At 37.0% G+C, this 24,718-nt stretch overlaps 2 protein-coding genes across 3 annotated transcripts in view; both read right to left on the bottom strand.

Moving 5' to 3' along the window:
- Positions 1 to 6,133, bottom strand: part of LOC584420 (serine/threonine-protein kinase PLK1) — a 54,594-nt gene extending 48,461 nt beyond the window's left edge. For both annotated transcript variants that reach the window (XM_030995556.1, XM_030995557.1), the window contains exons 1-2: positions 6,063 to 6,133; positions 1,826 to 2,088 (exon numbers count right to left, since the gene is read on the bottom strand). In XM_030995556.1, the coding sequence (XP_030851416.1) occupies positions 1,826 to 2,059 (234 nt within the window). In that variant the 5' untranslated portion in view covers positions 2,060 to 2,088; positions 6,063 to 6,133. The remainder of the gene's footprint in view (positions 1 to 1,825; positions 2,089 to 6,062) is intronic.
- Positions 6,134 to 13,456: 7,323 nt separating this feature from the next.
- On the bottom strand, positions 13,457 to 24,165 carry LOC105436915. The gene is made up of 5 exons (XM_030996078.1): positions 24,106 to 24,165; positions 20,525 to 20,660; positions 18,938 to 19,100; positions 18,211 to 18,255; positions 13,457 to 15,407 (listed from the first exon to the last, which is right to left on the bottom strand). Exons 1-5 carry the CDS (start codon positions 24,122 to 24,124, stop codon positions 15,375 to 15,377), a joined length of 396 nt encoding a protein of 131 aa, XP_030851938.1. The 5' UTR covers positions 24,125 to 24,165; the 3' UTR covers positions 13,457 to 15,374.
- Positions 24,166 to 24,718: the final 553 nt, after the last annotated feature.

Below are 24,718 nucleotides of genomic sequence, written 5' to 3'. Positions count from 1 at the left end.
CTGCTTATGGTTGAAATCCATCGCTTCATGAATGGGTTTGAAATACCAGTACACTGCTTATATTTATTAAAAAATAAATGAACGATGGATACCACATTTGATCGAAAATGCGTAACTTTGAAGTAGGATTGCAATCCCCCAGTTTGAAGCCTGATTGTGTCACTCATGTACCAAGCTTGCTATCGTTGTTCAGGAGCTGAAATCGTGACATCGTCGGCGTGCTGACAGCAACATCGACACAAAGCCCCTGATAACATGAAACAGGGACGGGAGCCCTCACTTCAAGTCAAATAACAGGAAATTGACTAATAGCATCGCACCCTAGCTACCGTGACACCCTCATTTACGCCAATTTCTTCAGGGGTGGGGGCAAGGTAGGGGTAGGGGTAATGATTTTCTTCGTTCAGGCTTACCTCACAAGCCCTATCCCCTAAATTATCTCCCCCACTCATCCTTGTCTGCTAACCTGTTACCCCCCCCCCCCCCCCCCCCCACCATTCCTGTATTACATGTATACCTGTCTGCTCTCTGTCTTTGTCTCTTCTCTCTCACACTCTCTTTCTCAATCTCTTTCTTTCTCTGTCTCTGCTTTTTCTGCCTGTCTTTCTGTCTGCTTTCCCATCTATCTGTCCTCTTCTCTCTCTCTCTCTCTCTCTCTCTCTCTCTCTCTATCTATCTCTCTCTGTCTCTCTCTTTCTCTCTCTCTCCCTCCTCCTCCATTCATCACTTCCTCCCTCTCTCCCAATCACTCAAATGAAAAGGGAGACCAAAGGTGTTGTTCATTCCAGTGTTAAACCAATTATGAGGAGATAAATTAACATCGAAAGTATACATTTAACTTCAACTATCCAGGCTTTAGAAAGGTTATTAATATAAGTTTATAGACTGAAGCATTCAATGAAAATTACATACAAGGGTTAATGAGTGATCGTATTTTCAAGACGGCAAATCTGAAACTGTTGACATAGTTGACTCAAGCATTATGCATGTACACTTGTAGTGTTGGCCTGGTGTTCTACCCAGCAATATACAGTAGTCATGACAACAGTTTTGAAAACAGTGTCGCTCACTCTGTGTATATTTTAATGATTTAACAATGGCACTTTAAATTGTAATGTGTGCACAATAAGTGTACACTAAAACCTTCAGTGTTCTCAAGTATTATATAGGGATATTAGTTCTACGGACATGCTTATATCTTCACAGGATCAAGAAACAAACTAAATGAAATTCTTAAAAATGTAAAAGTAGCCAAATTGGCATTTGAGCCAAAGATACACATTACACAATACAACGTCCTGATTAATTGGCACAAAACGGAGAGCAAATGACCATTCAGATATTTTGTCAAGTTACACATACTTCCTGATGGAGGACTAGTCTTTCCTTGTTGAAGTGACACAAAGGAACAGGCATCAATTAATGGGGGCACTCCTCACATGTACATGAACATGGGGAGAATTCCCCTCCTACAGCAAGCATTACAGTATACTGTATTTGCTTCCTTGAACACTTGGCATTCTAGATTGAATCAAGTGTACCATTTTCTTATTGTTGGCCATTGTTTAAAAACATGTACATATATGCTTCAAAATGATTTATTTTTTATTTTTTTAATTCTTGATTTCAATGAATAACGGCATGGAGATGATACAGAAATCAGAAATTGTCAACACATTAAAGCCCAAAATATTGATTTGTCATAATGCTTATTTCTCATCATTTTTTTCTTCAAATCTTAACTCCTGTGAAGATGTCTTGTCAACATTCCTCCTCTTATACCCCCAGCCCCCCCCCCCCCCACCTATCATGCAATGTTTCTTACCTTTCCTAGTAGCCTTCCTCTGCGGTACCTCTCCCCCGACTCTGGGTCCACGATCACAGCGGGTAACTCAGGCAGCTTGGAAACGGCGGGTGTGGCCTTTGGCGCCCTTGCAGGAGGAATGGGGGGTTTCACGTTCTCCTCCCGACCGGCACCATGGGGCTTGGAAGACAATGAAGGTGTGGTCTTTGGCGTATCCTCAGGGCTCAGTGGTGCAGGCTTTTGTAGCTGATCCATTGTGTATCTAACATCCTTGGAAAGACCCACTGGCAGAACAGGCGAGCGGGTAAGAGGCATGGCATGGTTTAAACAAACAAAAGAAACAGAAAGTGAACACTTAAATTCATAAGGATATAACAATTCCTATAATAAGAGCAAGTAATGTCGTTGTCCAGCAACAAAAGATAATCCAAATTGTATCTCCTGAGGAATAGGCAAATAGCAAATTCCTTTCCTTAATTACAGACCAACAGTGTCAAACTCATCCACTACACCAGACAGAACTTGCTCAAAAGCAGTAGCCTACACGTAAGCAACATGTAGTATGCGCAAAGCCACTGTCCTGCTCAAATTAGAACACAGAAATAGTCCAGTGTGGTTCTGCAAACAGGTGGAACTTCAATGAGCCTCTGATCTTAAAACCAATGGAATAGGAGTATAGGCAGAGGATAAGAACTAGGTGTATTCTCACATCGTTAGTCATCTCAGGTCGGCAGTCATTTCACGGTCAGGTTTCCCCCTATGATCATCAACTCCATTTCCTGAGGGCTCTGGGGGCTGTCGTATCCACTCACATCATCAGACAAACTTAGATTATCTGACATGGTCTTGGCCATATTTCGACAGGGAATACGTGGTACAGTCACTACAGTCATTGTGGTATGAAGTACTACTGTACATTGCTGCTATATGAGGGACTGCACTCAGGCACCCCAATAAAAAGAGACCTAAAGCACTGGTCTTGAGGGAAATCATGATCCTCTGACACAACTTAGAAAGACTGTTTAAAACAATTGTCAAACTATCTAATGAAGGCAGTATTATAGTTAGATGTATCTGGCTGGACCCCTTTCTTTTGATATTATGGAAAAGAGACTTTGTGCATCAGCATAATGTTTGGGACATCAAAATAAAAGGCATCATTTTAAAAATGCATATTTTTATAAAAAATAAAAATTATAATACAGTGAAACCTATCTAGAATGACCACCCAAGGGGGACAAGAAAAGTGGTCTTTAAGTACAGGTTCCTTTAGTACATGTTTCAATGAAACCATTTTTCAAGGGGAACAAAAAATGTGGTCTTTGTAGATAGGTGGTCACTAAAGCAGGTTTGACTGTATTACAGTGTGTAGCAACCCTGAAAAACACAAAATCAATGTTTTAAACCCTCAAATTGCCTTAATCCAAGACAACAATAGCCAGAGTATGAAACATAATTCATCAATCAATGAACAGTCATACAAGAAATTCTTGCTTTCTTTTTTTGGGGAGAGGGGGCAATGTCTCAATACCCTCGGAGCCATATTTGCAGAGGGGATGCCAAGGGTTCCAAGTTACTAGCTGTACGCCTGCTTATTGCAAATCCATGATTGCCTGGTAAGATGGTGGAGGAGGGGGGGGGGGGGGGGAAGGACAGTGTCACAAGTTTGAAATTCTCTGATAAACACAAAAGGGGTGTCTTTTTAACCCCAAAATTCAGACAAGCAAATAATCTTTTATTTTTGCAATAATTATTTCACAATTCACTTTTTTGAAAGATTATTACAAGCAGATGATCTAATACATGTAAATGGGTAAGAACAGAAAAGTTATATGGGGGATGCTTTGATAAAAAGGTGCCATATTTTGTGTTTTGGGATCACATTTTAACTCTAAAAAAATATGACAAGGCAAAAAAACTTTTAAAAAGTCAAATAACAAGTATTGTCTCCCCTGAGCCCAACGATATTCAAGTTAGGATGAATAGACTACTATCATCATTGGTTAAACTGTGAAATTACATCATAGCAAACAGCCAAACATACGGTCTAAAAGAGAGGGAATTATGAAATCAGAAAGGAAAATGTCTCTTTCTTTTAGTACAGGATTACAATACTTACGGCACTTGTAAGTTTAATTAAAAGGCTATATAAATATCCATATTATTATTATTATTATTAAAGATAAAGTTGAGTTCTAGTCGTGTGGAATCGATCAAAAAAAGTTGTATCATGTAGAATTTAAGTATTTGGGTGTACTGCAAGTCTGCAAGGTCCTGGAATCATCAAAAAATGATAAGAATTTGACCCAGTCTTGGTAAAAGTAACAAACACTGTTGACAGAAAGATGTACAGTATGGGACCAGCGGCAGATCCAGGATTTTACAATAGGGGGGTCTGAAATTTTAAGATTGCGCAGACCGTTTTTTCAACTCAATATACCAATACAGGGCTGTCAACTTTGGGGAACTGCTTCGAGAGAGATCGTGCCACCAAACTTTGGACTAAAATGTCAATTTAGCAGATTCATATCCGATGCATTTATTCTCAATAATATCGGTTCCACTTTAATACCAGATTGACTGTATGATGCGTTGAAGGATCTTTTTTTCCGCTTTTTCTTCGTCAAATTGAACTCTGAGACAGAAATTTTTGGTCTAGTCTAGCTAGCTAGCCTCTCCACGGCCACGCCGGAGTAACGGGTAAAAAATGGATACAAAAGTACACAAGCGGCTGTTTAACTACTTTGTTATTCCATCGAAATTTACTAACATTTAGAAGTCATCAGGCCTAGACACTAGAGGGTTAATCTCATACACAAATGCTACCCACCCCTGTCCATCAACCTCTGAAATGGACCCGCGTCACGCACCTTTTCTGAAATGACCCTTTTTTTAAGAAAAAGTTGAAACCTGTGAACCTGAAAAGGTACCCTGTATCATGTTTATGGGGGTTTTTGTGCGATCACTGCTTGAAATACACCCCCTTTTTTTAGGAAAACGTTGATGAGGCCGAATCTGTGATTTGTGAATCTAAAAAGGTACACTTTTTTAGTTTTTGTGCGATAAGTGCTTGAAGAATACCCCTTTTTTAGGAAAATGTTGACGCCACTATATAGCTGAAAAACTAAAGACACCCTTTCAACGCTTTTTCTGGATGCGGGTTTGTAGCCAGCCATGTTGGGAGTGTCCCCTCTGGGTCATCATCACTATGAATATGATGGACAAAGAAAGCGGACAAAATATAAAGTTCCTCAGGTAGACAAAGGAACATCCCTTCACTGCTATTATGTAACACGGTGAATATGCAAGTGACACCTGTTCTACACATCTTTACATAATAGCAGTGAAGGGATGTTCCTTTATCTACCTGAGGAACTGGTTATTTTGTCCGCTTTCTTTGTCAGTCATTTAGTGCATGCAGGTCCCCCAGGCGAGGCCATGGCCCGGCCCGCGCGTTTCCGTTTTACACCCTGCCCTAGGCTTTTCGGCAAGAAATTACACGAAACATGCTGTATCCGAAGTCTAAGTTTGTTTATATCGACGTCAAGAATAGCGAAGCCAAAGCTTATGTACAATTTCAATTGGGGATGCGAGGGTCTTCTTGTTCAAGACGGTTTTCCCCGATATATTATTGTTTTGTTATCGCTGGGCTAAATTTTGCGAGCTGATCACGCATCCTCACGCTCTTAGAGTATTGCGTATTAATGGATAAAAATAAATGATACGACTAGGAAGATCAACTAGTATACTATAGAGAGTTAGCTAGCGCTACGTGACGTTTTCAGAGTTCTGGTGGTGTGCAGAGCGCCGAGGCAAGATGTGGACGACTAGACTCCGAATACCAGTCGGTTTGTAAATTTTATTGGAGAAAAGCCTAGGGCAGGGTGTAAAACGGAAACGCGCCGGGCCGCCGCCCCGGCCTAGCCAGCGCCTCTAGTGCGGAGCTCGAGAAGAGGGCGCGGGAGCTTGAGCGTGGGGCGGACGCCATAGGGCCAGCAGCTGCTTCGCTCTCTACTACCGAAAGTGCAGTGCTTTCTGCTGCAGCTGCCATGTCATGATGTATAGCATGTGTATCGAATCAATGAATGAAGAAAGGCGTGTCTAGTAAATTAGGCATTGTTTTAGCCACCTTGCACAGATAATTTTAACCTCATACCTGGTAAATAAATAACTGACAAACATAACATCAATAAAGAGGGCCTAGCTAGCTCATGTGCTATTTAATACTTAAGTTATTCAAAGGTTTTCGAACACTTACCTCAGAAAATAGGCACTATCCCGTCCACGGCCAATGCGCGAATATAGTGTGTGTGGATATAGCGTAAACATAGTACACGCTGTGCATGTGATGTGTTGAACAAAATATGAACGCACTCCGTTTAGCTGCTAACCGTAGTCTCTGCAAGGAGACACGGACAGGAGTAGTCTTTGGTCTAGTCGTTGTTTTTCTCCTTAAATTTAAAGAGATAACAATTTGTTATTTTGAGAATTAAGATGGATAAAATGATTATTTTAAACCATTAAATCAAAACTATTCAAATTATCACAACATCAAAGTGAGAAAAAAGCATAAGAAAGGTCCAAATTAACAAAAATTATAAATATATTACCCTTCTGCTTATTATTATCATTATAATTATGTCTATAATTAAAATTAAAATTCATATTTTATTGGAGGGTCATCCCCCTCCTAAACACACACATACACACACACATATGCACACCTAAGTATGCGCTCTTTGTAAAGGTTTGTTCTCGACATTGGTTGATATCAGTCGCTCAAATTAGACCTTTTTAATGTCGGCTGCTACTATTGTGCACCCCGCATTCGATGAGGTATATAATAATCTACATTTCATGTGAGTTTCAGCTCATTTAAAGCAAATGGGAATTGACGGCGAATGTATAACCCCCCCCCCCCCCCCTCCCCTATATACTGAACACATTATATGCGCTATTCGTTAAGGTTTGTTCTCGACATTGGTTGATATTCGCTCAAATTAGACCTTTTTAATGTCGGCTCCTACAATTTGTGCACCCCGTATTCGATGAGGTATATAATAATCTACATTTCATGTGAGTTTCAGCTCATTTAAAGCAAATGGGAATTGACGGCGAATGTATCCCCCCCCCCCTTCTATATACTCAACACGTTATATGCGCAATTCGTTAAGGTTTGTTCTCGACATTGGTTGATATTCGCTCAAATTAGACCTTTTTAATGTCGGCTCCTACAATTTGTGCACCCCGTATTCGATGAGGTATATAATAATCTACATTTCATGTGAGTTTCAGCTCATTTAAAGCAAATGGGAATTGACGGCGAATGTATCCCCCCCCCCCCCCCCCCCCCCCCCCCCCTCTATATACTCAACACGTTATATGCGCAATTCGTTAAGGTTTGTTCTCGACATTGGTTGATATTCGCTCAAATTAGACCTTTTTAATGTCGGCTGCTACTATTTGTGCACCCCGCATTCGATGAGGTATATAATAATCTACATTTCATGTGAGTTTCAGCTCATTTAAAGCAAATGGGAATTGACGGCGAATGTATTCCCCCCCCCCCCCCCCCCTTCTATATACTCAACACGTTATATGCGCGATTCGTTAAGGTTTGTTCTCGATATTGGTTGATATTCGCTCAAATTAGACCTTTTTAATGTCGGCTGCTACTATTTGTGCACCCCGCATTCGATGAGGTATATAATAATCTACATTTCATGTGAGTTTCAGCTCATTTAAAGCAAATGGGAATTGACGGCGAATGTATTCCCCCCCCCCCCTTCTATATACTCTACACGTTATATGCGCAATTCGTTAAGGTTTGTTCTCGACATTGGTTGATATTCGCCCCCCCCCCCCCCTTCTATATACTCAACACGTTATATATGCGCAATTCGTTAAGGTTTGTTCTCGACATTGGTTGATATTCGCTCAAATTAGACCTTTTTAATGTCGGCTGCTACTATTTGTGCACCCCGCATTCGATGAGGTATATAATAATCTACATTTCATGTGAGTTTCAGCTCATTTAAAGCAAATGGGAATTGCCGGCGAATGTATTACCCCCCCCCCCCCCCCTATATACTGAACACGTTATAATTATGCGCTATTCGTTAAGGTTTGTTCTCGACATTGGTTGTCCCTAAACCTACTGAAGAGGCTCTTTGTCCTTGTCTGGGAGGACAATAGAAAGAATAGACTGGGGCTGTTAAAATAATAAACGTTGTAAACCTGGCAATAAGAGGCTCTTTAATCCAGTTATAAAAATGAACATGGCTTTGTGGCTAAAGCTACCGGCCGCAGGCTACGCTGACGAGAGCCAGCTACCCCCCCCCCCCCCCCGCCCCCAACATCCATTCGTAACTTAACTGCCCTCCGTGACTTCAAAGTTGCCCTAAAAACCCATCTCTTCCTAAACAGTGCTATTGTAAACTAATAAAATAATTAACCTCTTGCCAATCAATCATAACACCAATCATGCAAACCACTGCTAAACTCACTTAGATTCTCTCTCCTAAGTCTCTAACTTATATAATCGAGCTCTAAATTAATACAACTCACTCAGAGTAAGTCTCGTGCAGGTCTGCATGTCTTTTATTGCAAAGTATCTAGCATGCTGTTCATGTGCTTCATGCAAAGAATATTCAAATCAAATACATCATCAACCAATAGCAAAATAGGATTTAAATATAAAACTGAATATGGAGAAGAAGAAGGAGAAGAGAACCAATGATATTAGTAAGAAGTGGAAATATGCAAATGAGAAGAGAACGTACCACCTGTTCTAGCTTTAAGAGTTAGTATATGGTGGAGATGAATGGTAGAAATGAATATGCAAATGAGGTGAAATCAGAGTGCCCCCCCCCCCACTTTTTCAGATACCCCCAAAATGCCCCTTTTTACATAGGAAAAGTGCCCCTTTTATTTTGTAAGAAGTGGCCCTTTTACATAGGAAAGGTGCCCCTTTTACTTTGACAAGTACCCCTATTACTTAGTAAAAGTGCCCCTTTCCCCTTTTCACCTCTGACGAGTGCCCTTTTATTTTGACACGTGCCCCTTTTCCTTCGACATGTTCCCATTTTCCTTTGCAATAAATGTTCATTTTCCATTCTCATGAATCTTGAAATTATCTTGAATAAGTGCCCTTTTTAATCTCTAGTAAGTGCCTCTTTTCAGGTACGATAAGTGCCCCTTTTCACTTTTAATAAGTGCCCCCTTCACCTCTGATGATTGCCCTATTCAAAACTGAGAGGTGCTCTTTCTCCTTTTAATAACTACCCCTTCTTTAAACTCGGATGAGCGCACCTTTCATTTTAACATGTGCCCCTCTTATTTTCTAATAAGTGCCCCTTTTCCTTATGATAAGTGCCCCCATTAAAAAGAGAGAGCTCCTTCCCCTTCTCATAACTTCCCCTTTCCCTTTCTAATAAGTGCCCCTTTTCCTTATGATAAGTGCCCCCATTAAAAAGAGAGAGCTCCTTCCCCTTCCCCTTCTCATAACTGCCCCTTTTAAACATCTGAACGGTGCCCCCTTTTCATTCAACAAATGCACATTTTTCTTTATTATAAGTGCCCCTTTTACATTTTCATAAGTGCCCCTTTTCATATCTGGTCAGTGCCCCTTTGCAACTCTGATAATTCCCCTTTTAATAATGATACGTGCCCCTTTTCCTTTCTAATAAGGGACCTATCCCCTTTTCACCTCTTATAAATGACCCTATTTAAATCTGATGGGTGCCCCTTTTCCGTCAACAAATGCCTATTTCCCATTTTCGTAAACGCCTCCTTTTCATCACTGGTGAGTGCCTCTTTTCAAGTGAAAAAATGCCTCATTTTCACCTCTTATAATTATCCTTTGTACTTATACACGTGCTCCTTTTCTTTTCTAATAAGTGTCTTATCCCTTTCGATAATTTCCCCTTTTCATGTAATCATTAAACGTGCCCCTTATTTAAAGCGACTAAGAGCAGTTTCCCCCAAAGTTCGCTCGCTGCGCTCGCTCGCATTTAAAGATTATATAATTATGTTACTTATCAAAGGTCTTTTCAGTCTTCCGTTATGAGAATGTGCTTATAACCCCATCACGATTGGCTTTTTTTCCTCTTTATAAGATGTAATTTTTCGCACTGCGACCTCACAGATCTTTAAAAATTTTCTCGCTCGCTTCGCTCACTCGTAAATGCATATTCAGACATCACACCCAACTGTAAAGTTTGATGCTTAAGCGATATCTTGTATGATGTATGAAGAGAAACAAATATTGAAATCATCCCTGATAATGTAATCACAATGTAGGGGTATATACCAATGTCTAAAAATTGTATATTTTCGCTTTGAGATTTCCCACTGTAGGTGCCCTTTTATCCAGAAAGTGCCCTTTTTTGTTGGTGCCCCCCCCCCCCCCCACTTTGAAAGTCGCTCGGCCGCCCCTGGGTGAAATGAATATGTATGGGGTAGAAGAGACTAGAGAAACAAATAGTAATTGTGACAAATACAAGTAGGGAATTAGTCTAATTTAAAGTCTTACACTATTTAATTATTTCGATGTAGCGTGATAATTTGTGTTGTTTAAGTTTACTCTATTTTAGTTAAGAAATTGATATGTTTGTGATTGTAATATGTACAATGCCATGAGCGTCAGAGCCTGGCGGATACCGGCGCTATATAAATATTATTATTATTATTATTATTATTATTATTATTATTATTATTACTAAGTGGCAGCTTATAAGCCAGTTCACGGTTGCAGTCTGAGCATGAGCAGATAAAGGTCATTGCAGAACAAATTTTGAAATACACTGAGACGTTATACTGGATGCGTGCTCATGAAAGTTATGTGATCATTATTCATTCATGCACATTCAATGAACTCCATGATACACAGGTGGAAGTATTCTTTGAAAAGGGGAAACAAAGGTTATCTATATATCGCTGTAGGAGTGATTATTTCAAAATGTACAAAGTGGGACGTCTTCATGTTTTGAAGATCTGTGGATATTCGGGGTCATTGCAGTGATGTGCTAACCGTGAACTGGTCTATTCCAAAGGGACGGACCAGAATTAGAAAAGGCTCTATCCCCCAAGAACTGCGCGTCTAAGGGACAACTAATAAGGAGGTTTGAGATGAACGAAGTTGTTTTGATCTTTGATTGACTTCAATTAGCTAGACCAGCTTTAGAAAGTTCACTATAATATGGCCAACTTGCGTTTTGGGGCTAGAACCGTTGATCAATCGGTAGATTATGTAATTTTGCAAAGTTTCACCGCGGAGGGCGATAAATTGTTTGGTTCCCCCTTGATGAGTTCTTCGTCATTACTAACAGCGGGTACAACAGAATTATACAAATCGTATACGAAAAGCTTCTTGTGATTGGTCAAATTTGTAGCAACGCGATTGGCTTAAAGTTCATTCCGGCCGGCCGGTGCGCGCGCCGGAGCCGTCTCTCTTTTGGATTTGTCCTGCTTTATTTTAGTCAGCCGCTACGAGAACCGGTACCGAGAGGACTTACGCTAAAATACGGTCCTCCTCCATTTGGCACCATTCAGTACCCAGTGATATTATTTTGTATTGTTCCGTTTCGGCAATAGGTCAAAGCCCCCCACCCACTCCGTGAACGGAGGGATACCATGCGTGTTACCAAAATGTCCGGTAAAGGGGTACTTTTCACGCACCAAAGTCCGGCTCGTAGCAGTACACAAAAATCCGGCCCGTATTGACTTTACACACCGGACTTTAATAGGGGTGTTTTCAAAAAGAGGGAACCTGCATATGCGTACCCTAAATAACACTGAGTGTGGGGGGGGGGGGGTCAAAGCAAAGAATTAATGACGAGAAACTTGCTTGATATTTGCTGTGGTGTAAACATGCACCTAGCTATCTCGAATAGTTAATGATTTGCAACCTAATTATTTCTTCCCATTTTCATTTTCCTATATCTGTCACCACTTAAACCGACTACTCTATCTTTTGTTCTGTATGCTTTCACACAATTATTGTCATGTTTATCTCGCCTGTAGTTTGAGTCTGACGTTTTGATTGGCATATTTTTTATCTGTTCTCATTTCGTAGAAGGTAAAATGTTTGGTGACGGAAGGATTTATAGCCGGTAAACTCTTTTTCATCTCAACATTCTATGTATCTCTATCCCATCCCCTCCCTTTCCCTTCCCACCTGTCTCTCTCTCTTCCTTCTTCTCTCTAATTTCTGTCTCTATCTCTCTCTTCTCGTCTCCTTTATATCCCCTCTCTCATTCTTTTTTAAATCTCCCCACCTCCCCATACCCCCTCTCCATTTTTCTCTCCCAATTCTCTTCGTTTTCTCTCTCTCCATTACACCCACTCTCAGTACCATCTCTCTCTCTGTCTCTCTCTCTCTTTCTCTGTCTGTCTCTCTCTCTCTCTCTCTCTCTCTCTCTCTCTCTCTCTCTCTCTCTCTCTCTGTGTCTCTCTCTCTCTTATTCGGTAGTGGCTGAATTCAATGATAAACTTTTCTCTGTAGCGATTTCTTTCCTCTCTCGAATAAATCTTCATAGCTGTAAATAATAATAATTTGATACGCTTGTCCGAACTGTCACACCTTTGAATCAATTAAACCGCCCTTTCCCCCAATTTCTTTTCTTCTCTCTTCACTGAAATATTTCTCTTCAAGTCTTCATGACAGATTCTAACCATTAACTAGCTGTAACAACTTGCATGTTTACATGGTTAATAACTGTTTATAATGCGCAATCAGTTTTATTCAGAATTGGCACTTAAGTTCCAAGCTAAGGGTTCGCTTTAATGTATAGGGTAGTTAACGTAAGCGTATATGGCACCTTTGTTTGAATTATCGCGAGGATTCAAATCGAAAAGTAATTTAATTGCAAGCCTATTCTTGGTAAAAGGGTTTATTTGAAACGATGTAAATACAAAAAAGTAGTGACGTCACCAAGAATAATCATGAATGAAATAAAGCCGAATGGGAAGATTGAATGGATTGCTTTTTGTCTGTTAACCATGATAATTCATGACTTTGTATAACATCGATGGGACAGTGTAGAAAGAGCTTTGAGAAAAATAGTGACTGATTTGGTACCACCCAAAATTAGCATTTTGTAAATCATAATAAGTTGTATAATTACACACACATACACGCAGTTACCCACACCAATATTACTGTGGATCACTTTTACACTATTAACTCAAACACGTGCATCCTGATGCTAAATGAGTGTATTTAGACCAGGTTAGTCTGCTCCTGATCTATTCGGTGTAAAACAATGACACTTAAAGAGAACGTGGAGAAATATGAAAGCTCTAATTATTACCAAAGAAAAAAAAGAAGTCAATCAGTCACTCAATAGTGTCCGACAGTGAAGTCTAGAAAGTAAACGGGTTTCCTTGCATAATTTAAATACTGTATAGGACACTGCTTAACGTTGAAATTTCAAAGACAGGACATACCTGACATATTCATAATTCCTGCAAAGTTTTACAGAATTTGATATTGGCTACAAAAGGGACATAGTACCTTTAAAGTCTTATCATTGATTTCCTGATACATTGCGTACATCGTGAAAAATTATCAATGTCTGTATAACCATGACAACCATTCCGTAGTACAAAACTCACGATCAGAGCACAAACCACACGTTACCATATTTTAAGTATGATGCAAAATATAGTCCTTTATTAAACCGGGAGGTCCCGGGTTCGATATGAAGTCGATGCACTGGTGCTCTTTGGTCATAAATACAAGCATACACATGATTTCTTAGAAGTCAGGTAAAAATAAACCATCCACCTATATTTAAAAAGACTATTTGTGGCAAATATAATTAGTGCAGACTGGTTGCCAAACAAAAATAAAAAATAACAGCGACGACTTTCGTCCTTCTTAGGTTCTGTGCGAAGGCATTTTGTCCTGTATAATATTTATCTTTATATTCTTGAAACATTCAATCATAGACTACTGGGTAACAACTTTTTTTGTTTAAAGTGATTAAAAATAAACAGCTGCACTTCAACTACTAGTGAATCTGATATGATACATGTACTGCCAGATTATAAATATATATAACATAACTAGACATCGTCATAGTTTTCATCCGATTATTAATATGTTAAATAAAAAAAAGACAAAACCCTGTCTCTCCCAAAAGCAAGTATTCATTGCCTTACACATAATGATAGCAATATATATATATATATATATATATATATATATATATGTGAAATAGATGAATGAATAAATTATTCAGTTGAAGGTGATTTGATAAGCAGTTTACCAACAAAAATGCTAACACAAAACGAGTGATGCAAATATCAAAATGGCGCTACTTCAAGATAAAGAACAACATCGACTTACGTCCTTCTTAGGGTCTGTGCGAAGGCATTTTCTAAAGTTGTCCTACATATGTTATCTTTATACTCCCAAACCATTCATTTGTAGAATACTGGGTAACTAGTTACTTTTTAAAGTGATTAAAAATAAACAGCTGCACAGACTACTAATACACCCGTAAGCCTGGTACATTAACATTATACATGTACTACATGATTATAGATTATATAACATATATAGACATCGTCATAGTTTTCATCTGATTATAAATTTGTTAGGTAAAATAGACGAAACCCTGTCTCTCCCAAAAGCAAGTATTCATTGCCTTACATAATATCATAGCAAAATCCATATATTTTATGAAATAAATAAATAAATAAATTATTCAGTGGAAGGTGATTTGATAATCAGATTACCAAAAAAAATGCTTAAGTTAAATGACGCAAAATAAGTGTTATAAATAACAAAATAGCTCTACTTCTAGATAAAGAACAACAACGACTTATGTAACTACTTACTTTTTTCAAAGTGATACCGGCACTTTATAAATATCCATATTATTATTATTATTATTATTAAAAAAAACAGCTGTACTTAAATTACTAACATGTACTGCCAGATTATATATATAACATAACTAGACATCGTCATAGTTTTCATCCGATTATAAATGTGTAAGCTAAAAAAGAGACGAAACCCTGTCTCCCCCGAAAGCAAGTTTTCATTGCCTTACATACAATTATAGTAACATATATATATATATATATATATATGAAATAAATGGAAGAATAAATCATTCAGTGGAAGCTGATTTGATGATCAGATTAAAAAAAAAAATGCAAATGCAAAATGAGCGATACAAGTAACAAAATTACGCTACTTAAAGATAAAGTTTGGTTCTAGTCTTGTGACTGGATTGTGAAAGAAAGTGTTTGATAGCGATTGGAAAAAAAGTTATGCAGTTATCATATAAGAATTGGTGTTTTCTGTTAGGTTTTAGAATCATCGAAATGATAACAGATTGCCTCAGTATCTTGCTTAAATGCCTCAAAACTTTAGAATCTTTTTGTCAAAATAAGGTTGAATATTTAGGCATTTTAAATGGAATTTGTTTCAGGAGGCAATTTTTTCCATAGAATATTCCTACATACAGCTAATTAACAATTTCTTAATCTTTCCAAGAGCCTTCTGAAAAAAAAAAAAAAATCATTGATTTCCTGATCCAGCATCTGAAACTTTTCTTCAGTAGTAGAAAGGGTTCCGTTCAACACCGCGCTGTTAGACATGAAGGAGAAGAGATATTTAAGAACGAGAAGAAAAAAGAAAGAGAAAAAGATGAAGAAAAGGAGAAAGACGAAAAGAAAGAAGAACAAAAAAGATAAAGAGAACAAGAAGGAGAAAAATTTTAAAAATGGTTTAAGCACATTTAAGGTTTTTCAATTTTGTGTCATGATTACTTCTATGCCTCAAACTAATGTGCAAGTGGAAATTTCCTCATAAATGAATTCAGACTTAAACACAGCCATTTAAAAGGTTAGTTTGAAGTCGAAGTAATTTCTGCCATTAGTCCAGTAGACAGTACCATATACCATGTACATGATCTGGAAAAGTTGATAAGTACAAGGTTTTTTGGTTGATTTGTGTTTTAGATGAGTATTGAAGTAAATTCAGCTTGGTTGCCAGCTTGGCAACCTTGAGCAACTTTTTGTTAATAGCCATATTAGCATAATCATCTAATTAGCATAGGTGCAATATGTAATAATGTTGTTAATCTCAATCCAGGAAGCCTGAAAACATGGATAATACCACTTTTCAATGGTTATCTATGACAAGGAATTCAATTATGACACCAAATTTTATTTTTAAGTAATACAATTGTCTTAAATAGCATAATTAGCGTAATATGTACAATATATGGACTTCATTGTCATTGTTTATCTATAAAGCCTAAAAATGGTGCAATGCAACATTGTAAAACACTTTTGAAAGATTAATCATTACTTCATGAGAAGATATTTCATGTATATGGAGTATAATTAGCCTAATTAGCATAATCATCTAATTAGCATATAATATGTGCAGTATGTAATGATATTGCTAATCTTAATACATATTGCACCTATGCTAATTAGATGATTATGCTAATATGGCTATTAAAAAAAGTTGCTCAAGGTTGCCAAGCTGGCAACCAAGCTGAATTTACTTCAATACCCATCTAGAACACAATTCAACAAAAAAACCTTGTACTTAACAACTTTTCCAGGTCTGAAAAACTTCTACAGGACTATATTGATTTTAAGCATTTTTATTACATTTTAAGATTTATGTATGCAAGGTACATGTAATTCAAGTTCATGTGCAAATTTGAATTCCAACTAATGAGTGTGTTTTTAAACTAAAAGTGCAACTCAGATAGTTTATCTTTGAAATAACCTAACCCAATAACTTCAGTGCAAGAAATTAGTGCATTCAGCCGAAAATGATCTATTGTGAGTTGTTATGGCATTTTCATTATTGCTTGTTACAACTTCGACAACCGTTTCATCTATAAAAAAATAAAAAAATTTACAGCACAGTACATTTGAAAAGTCCCTGAATGATATCATCTAGCTAATGTAAAGTAAGTTAAACCTGCTTAACATAGAGTGCAACGTCATCAAAAATCTATTTTTGGAATTTATCAAATTTTTCTTTATTTTCCGAAAGAGCATCAAAAATAATGTCCAAACGTCGAAAACCAATTGAATATGTTAAGTATTGGCTGAGATATGACCAATTGAATAAATAGATTTTCTATAAAAATCCAGAGTTATTTTGCTCTGGTTCATAACATTATGAACCAGAGGAAAATAACAATGAGTTCCTATAGGAAATCTGGTAATTCAGATGGTCATATCTCAGCCAATACTTAACATATTTTTTATGCTCTTTCGAAAAATGGAGAAAAAATGAAGACATTTCACAAATAGATTTTTATGATGTCACAGCTTCAGTCCTCTATTGATTTGGGTGCTCATTTTTCAATAGTGCACCAGCCAATAGTCTATGTTGTCCCACATAGGTATGAGCCTATGACTGTACTGCTGTCCAATCATTGCTTTGCATTGCTTTGCGTTGTGCCTCATTGAACCTTTATTAAACATGATCGCAAAGACTTTCCAAAAAATCTAGTCAAGGGCAAATTTCAATACCCTTTTGTTATCCCCAAGATGTAATGTTCGGATACATTATTGTAATTTTGGCACATTTACAGGGGGAGTCCATCCTCATATTAAGTCGTTTGTAATTAAAGCAGAAAAATGAGATATATAAATTAGTGAAAATGTGAGCAATATCTGATTAAAATTATGAAAGTTATGGATTTGAAGTTGACATCAGAGAAACATAAATTGGTAACACTGTGACGTTTCTTGGGGGCTCGATATTTTCTCCAATTTTTAAAGTACAGAAAATGTTGGAAACTTTCACTTTCATTACGGAATGGATCTGTTTTATACTAAGGATGAATTATAAAACATATTTTCAATAATTACATTTAGAATAATATAGATTCTTTTAATTTGTTAGTACAGGGCAAATACTAGGGGAGCTCGCAAGACACTTCACAATTTGTGTTTGATTGATTGCAACTTCAACATACATAAGTTTCTTACTTTGAATGGGAATTCGCTCAAACTTTCACTGACCTATTTCTCTTGTTTTTCTGCTTCTATTAAAGGCCCACTGCACTACTTGTAGGTACTTGCGCCCTCTTACAACAAACAATGCCTAATCGGTGACCATTGGTCCCCCATGATCCTCTTTTTCTTATGTTAACTGAGAGCTGAGTTGATGAGATAACCACCTGTCCAGTGACCTTGCAGGGCGCTCTAATCCCTCTTGTAAACTATGGCAGATAAGCTTTAAAACCAACTTACTATCAGGGTGGACTTCCCCTTCACTTGGTGATAGATAAGGCTATTGAAAAAAATGATTTTTGTAAAAAAAAATGTTTGCGATCATGTTACAGTTTACACGCATTTGGCCTCTACAGGATGATACATGTGTAACAAGTCAATGGTGTTTCTAAGATACTCACATTTTCATCTCCTCCCACGACGTACGGTCTCTGAAACTGTCCATTCTGAAAAAAAGAAAATCACATGAAAACTTAGAAACGGCCAATCACAGACAAATCTTTAGCCTATTCTATTTACAGCTTAATGAACGATATATTAACCATATTTCCCCCAAAACATTTAATTTTCTAGCTTATAATTTTATCCAAGGATTTGAATTCATTTTTGAATTCATTTTTGAATTCATTGGTTTTTATATCAATTTTCAGAGAGGTTTCCATGTATATGAAGGTAAATTTGGAATACAATTTTTCTAGTACAGTATACATAATTTGAACATGTGAAATAAAGTCAACATTCTGAATCAATACTAAATATAAAGTAGATAAACAGGGTAAAGCCTGGAGCTTGATATTCTTGCAGCCCTATTTTGTATACGGACAAAAATAAGAAGAGTCAGAGCAACTTGCAATGAAGGAGTCAGAGACTAGGGGAAAGAGCATAGATCTTCTAAATTCGTTAATAATCATATTTGTTGGTTACTTAATAAGGACTAAAGTGACTTACATGTTATCGGCATTCACGGCCACAGTCATATGACTTGTCAGCCTTCTGCTTTCAAAATCTTTCCACCCAAACATTTAATTATTTAGTAAAATGTTATCCAAGTCACCCACAAGAAAAAAAAACACCTGCCATTTTCCTCTAAATTTAATTTTCTAGTAAAGTTTTTTCCAAGTAACTTACATGTTGTCTGGGTCCACGGTCATGTGCGAGTCTTTCTACCGCTCGGCTAACTGCATATTCACGGCGATCGAGAGAATCATAGCTCCCAGAATCCTCCCATGGATCATCACCGTAAAAAGAAGGGGCAGGGGTTTCCCTGCTGTATGGACTTTGATAAGTCTCTCTGTGAAAGGATAAAACCAGAACGTCAATGACGTAGCGCTCATCCGCATCTCGCAACAACAAATATCGTAAATTTCATGTGGTACACTTTTGAACTAATCAAAAAATAAAAATTTGAAAATTCTGTGTAGAAGTTTAGTGTACCAAAGTTAGCTCTACAATATAAAGCAACCAGATCAAAATCGGTCGAAATATGAAGGAGAAGAAGCATTTTTATGATTTTAAAATTATTTTTGGAATAAATTTGCATAAATTACCATAATTAACCAATGGAGCAAAATCTCAAAATTCTGTGTAGAAATTTAGTGTTCCAAATTTAGCTCTACCAGATAAGGCAAACCAAATCAAAATCGGTCAAGAAATGAGGGAGAAGAAGAAATTTTTGTTATTTTTGGAATAAATTTGCATAAATTACCATAATTAATTAATGGAGAACAATTTCAAAATACTGTGTAGGAGTTTAGTGTACCAAAGTTAGCTCTACCAGATAAAGCAAACCAAATCAAAATCGGTCGAGAAATGAAGGAGAAGAAGCTTTTTTGTGAGTTCGAATAAATTTGCATAAATTAGCATAGATAATGAATTTTACGATTCTGTATAGAATTTTTAAATCCCCCTCCTAGCCCTATCATATGAAACAATCAGAATCAAAATCAGTTGAAAAATAACGAAGAAGAAGCATTTTGAAACTGTAAACGGACGGATGGACGGATGGACGGACGGAAGGACAGACGACGGACGACACGGCATGGCATAAGCTCATCGGGCCCTTCGGGCCGGATGAGCTAAAAATGGTAATAATGATAATAAAAAATAAAAATAGTAATAATAGTAATAAAACTAATACTAATAATGAGAATAAAAATAATAATAATAAAGATAAAACTAATACTAATAAAGATGATCTTAATGATGATGATAAAAATAATATTAGATTTGTCATTTTTGGCCATTCTGTAAAAGAAAGCTATTTACAAATAAAATGTTTTATAAATTTCCCCTAGTCTACCCCCAAGTGTGCAGGCACAGTCAATCCCTTGTCACTCGCTGTGCGTAACAGTGTCTGCACTGTCAGACTAGGTCGACGTCATACTGCATAGACTCCGTACTGTCAGACTAGGCTGACGGCATACTGCATAGACTTCGTACTTTAGCTGCTCCGGATTGTATTTGACAGAGTCAGAGACAGGCGGAGCTAGGCTCTACTCAAGGCTCTACGCACTGTGGTAAAGTATCACTGTGCCTGCACTGTCAGACTAGGTCGATGTCATACTACATAGACTCTTTACTTTAGCTGCTCGGGATTGTATTTGACAGAGTCAGAGACTGACGAAGCTAGGCTCTACTCAAGGCTCTAAGAACTGGTTAAGCATTACTGTGCCTGCAGACCCCCACCCCCTGGATTCACAGTGGTAATTGGCTTACCCTACAGCAAACTTAGCTGCGTTCCTCCGCGATGCCTGTATCAAGAAACCACACGAGCAGACGACTAGGATAAGAAGACCTGCTACCACACCAAGCACGATAGCGATGATAGCTCCATTAGACAATCCACCTGGCTCTGTAGCGTGGGATAAAGAAATGAATAAAACTAGTTGGTGTTAATGTTGATCTTTAGATGGATTGTGAGTTTGAAATATTATCTTTGGATGAATTGGTCACTTCTAAATGCTTGTTATGGATGAATTTGTGAATTTGTTAGTCTTAAATTTTAATTTGAGATGAATTGATGTCCGGCCATTTTCATAAGATTTCTGAACAATAAAACTTCGTTTGGAATGTTCTTTTACATATTTACATAGTAAACAAACAAATAAAATGGGATGGTTTCAAATTTAAATTTTTAGATGAAAGTGCATTTTGATCAGATTTCTACACAATAAAATTATTTTTTCACGAATCAGGTGCATGGTAAATAAATAATTGAATTAATTGGAATATACAGTTTCAAAAGTTAATTTGAGATGAATTTATGCCTATTTAATTGTAAAGAGTTGTTCGTTTTATGTGTATTTCTTAGTTCAATTTATGAATTTGTTAGTTTTTTAATGTTAATTTCACATTATTTCGGAAATTTATTTTTAAATGTCTCTTTTATAATTTATATGAATATATAGACCTGTTTTAAAGTAATGATTATGCATATTTAAAAAAAAAAAGTTTCCTTTTATGACTGAAATGATTGCCTGCAAGTTTGGCGGACAATTCACAACTAAGAACACTGCAATTGTGCATAGCATAGTTGGTAACCAAGGGTTTGTAAGAGAAACATACATACCGGTAATTAAAAATACAGTAGTAAACACAGCAGCATTTCACAAAAGCTGTCATAATTACAAGTTTGCCAACTTTTGATTGAATCATGCAGAAATTTGAATACACAGGTTTCAATAGGATGTCCGTGAATTTGTACTTGTGACAGTTTCGCTAAATGCTGCTTTATCAATAATAGGATACAATAATTGTTATAAGCTTCTGAAATCCCAATGAGAGCAAAATTGTCATAGAACTGAAGAATTTGTTATTGATAACAATTACTAACGCTACTGCTACTACTATTATACTACTACTGTAGTCTACTACTATTGTTGTAAATTGGAATTTATGTTGTAATTTAAATAGGAATTATGTGGTGCAAAGATCCCCCCCCCCTGTTTCTTCAGTCAATGCTTCCCCCTCTATAGGGATTCCCATTGATTTGTTTCCCTCCCTTTTGGGGTATCTCTATTACTCAATTGGAGTACCCCCTATAGGGATTCTCAATGAACTCGATCTTTGCATGAGAGCATTTCTTTTGTGTTAGTGCTAGCATTGGTGAGTGCTATAGCAGGCAGGCAGGCAAGCCATTCTAAGCTGTGTAATGAGGACTGCAACCACATGGACATTTGGCCTACTGTACGTAGGAGGAAATGTGGTCAGACTTTGTTTAAATTAAGTTCAGGTGGTCTGTTTAATAATTAAAGGTAAAGACCAGTATTGGAAACGCCCCAATTTCAAAAAATGAAATGGAAGCTCTCATTACCAATCATGTGAAAGAATATGTTTTGACTAATACATGATGATACAAAATTTGCCGGGAAACCGCCTACTAATTCATATATTTGGTAAATTTGTTTCTCTCATGGTCTGTGAGAGATATAGGGTAGTCCCATATACATATTTCTGTGTATAGTGCTTGTAACTTTACAAAGAATGGGCCAAATTTCGTATCATTTTGATGATTCCAGAACCTTGCAGATGCTAGATGCTAGATGATCAACCTTTTCTGATCGATTCCACAACGTTTCTTTCTCAATGCAATCGCATGACCATAACTGGTCTTTACCTTTAAGATTGTATTTCATTTTACTTATTGGAATGATGCAATATACCTATAAGCATTACTAACGAGAAATTTAATTCGTCATCGGGACGAATTAGGTGGTCTGTTATTAAATCTAGTGGACGCTGATCTTAAGAATCGTCACAGCTACAACATATCAAAATTTGGAAGAAAATCTATCAATATTTACAGAATTACAATCCATTTTTCTTAAATATGGTGACGTAATAATATGCGATTTCGTATTTTAATTTCCAAGGCAATTATAGATGTCACAATATACTTAAGAGGCCAAATGAGACATGAAATCATATCTACAATTCATAATCTATTCAAATATAAAAAGAAACTTTGGGGTCAAAGGGCATCCTAAAGAGCTATAATGGATTTTGTATTAATGGTCATTAAGAGATAAACTTAGTGTCAAATTGTTTGGACAAAAATAGGAAATAACATGACAGAAAACTAATGGCGATTGTATATTGCGGACATGACGAATGAAAACGCGCGCACATGCGCGTGTGTGCGGTTTTGTATAAAATGCTCAAAATGGCCTGAAACGTATGCAAAATTAATTTAAGACAATTTAAAGCATTTTAAATTTGTGTGCGTATGCACTCGTTCATTGACCTGATATTGACCGGGCGGATATTGACCTTGATCGTGATAAATATGATTGAGGAATGACTTTCGGTTATGAAGATATGATCATAAGTTTGTTTTCACAAAATTTCACAAAATGGCGCCTCGATGACGTCATGATGACCTGATGAACTTTAACATGTTGGAGACACATCTTCTGTCATTGACTAATAACTGTGCCAAAATTGAAAGAAGTTGAATTGACCGATCAATGGAATTATGCTTTGCACAAAAAAGTGGGGGTGAAATAAATAAAAATAAATAATAAAAAAAGAAAATTCTGACGAAATCAATGACAGACCACCTAATGAGAGTTTTGATGGTGAAAGTAATATCAGTCTAATTGAATCATGTCTTGCACTGTATTTGGAAATAATGATGTTTCATTGAAATGCTTTTGTCATTTTGTTACATGATATGAAGGAATTGCAGTACATGTATATTGTGTTAACTTGAACAAATTATCCTTACAACTGTGATGAGTATAAGCTTTCCTTTATGTAAGTTCATCACGATTTAAATATTTTGTTCAACTTTGGTTATTATTGTTACAGAGGCTTTTTAACGATGAGAGCACAATAAAGTACAGACTCTACTTCAGAACTTCTGACTCCGGATGCACTATTTTGTCGTCAATGATCTCAAACCCTTTCACTATCACTTTTCTACCACAACCACCTCAACTACTCCTACTGCTACTATTACTACTTCTGTTAATTCTTCTTCTACTACTACTACTACCAGTTGTACTAGTAATATTGCTACTACTACTACTACTATACAACTGCTATGGAATGAACCCTAACATGACTCATAGAATAGTGAAAAGATGTATGTAAAAAAGAAAATAGAAGAAGAAGAAAAAGTAAAAAAAGAGGAATTGAAAAAGAGAGGGTGAAATTAAGAAAAGGTAGGACAGGAGAAAGGACAGTGAGAAGAAAAAGAAAAATGAGAAGGAGAAGAAGAAAAAGAAGAATATGAAAAATAAAAAGAAGAAAAATAGGAAGAAGAAAGCAAAAAGAAAAAGATGTAGTGTGCCTACCTGTTGTCTCTGTTTGCATTGTAGTAGGCTCTGGAGCTGTTGAATAAAAAGAGACAAAAAGGAGAAATAATGAGAAGAATACTTAATATGTTTAGCATCCCCTAAGAAGCCGATCGAGGTTCAGATAAGCTTATATACATATATATATAAAGTTTCCTTTTTCCTTCCCTGACACAGGTGAAAAATACTTTAATACAACAACACAAATAATAATAATAATAATAACTACTTCTTCTATTTTTGGCTCAAACTGGGCATTAAAATTGTCACAAGTACATGGTCAACGAAATCCCATTGAAACGTAACATGTGTACCAAATATCAACAGGCATTTCAATGGGATGTCGGCAAAATTGTTCTTAATTACGAGGGTTTCGTGAATCAATGCCCCGGCTGTTAAAGGCAGGCTTTACTACTTCAGCTAGAAGGGATTAGACCATCCAGCGAGCCAGCGAGGTCACTGTGACAGGTGGCTATCTCATTAACTCAGCTCTCATTTAACATAAGAAAAAGAGGATCATGGGGGACCAACAGGCACCGATTGGGAAAGTTTCCTATATAGAGGGTGCAAGTAGATACAAGTAGGACAGTGTGCCTTTAAAGGTTCGTTTAGA

The sequence above is a fragment of the Strongylocentrotus purpuratus genome, unplaced genomic scaffold (genome assembly GCF_000002235.5).
Source record: "Strongylocentrotus purpuratus isolate Spur 01 unplaced genomic scaffold, Spur_5.0 spur5_scaffold_3, whole genome shotgun sequence".
Classification (NCBI taxonomy): Eukaryota; Metazoa; Echinodermata; class Echinoidea; order Camarodonta; family Strongylocentrotidae; genus Strongylocentrotus; species Strongylocentrotus purpuratus.
Note: the sequence above shows the minus strand (reverse complement) of the source record. Positions and strands in the feature narration are given on the sequence as shown.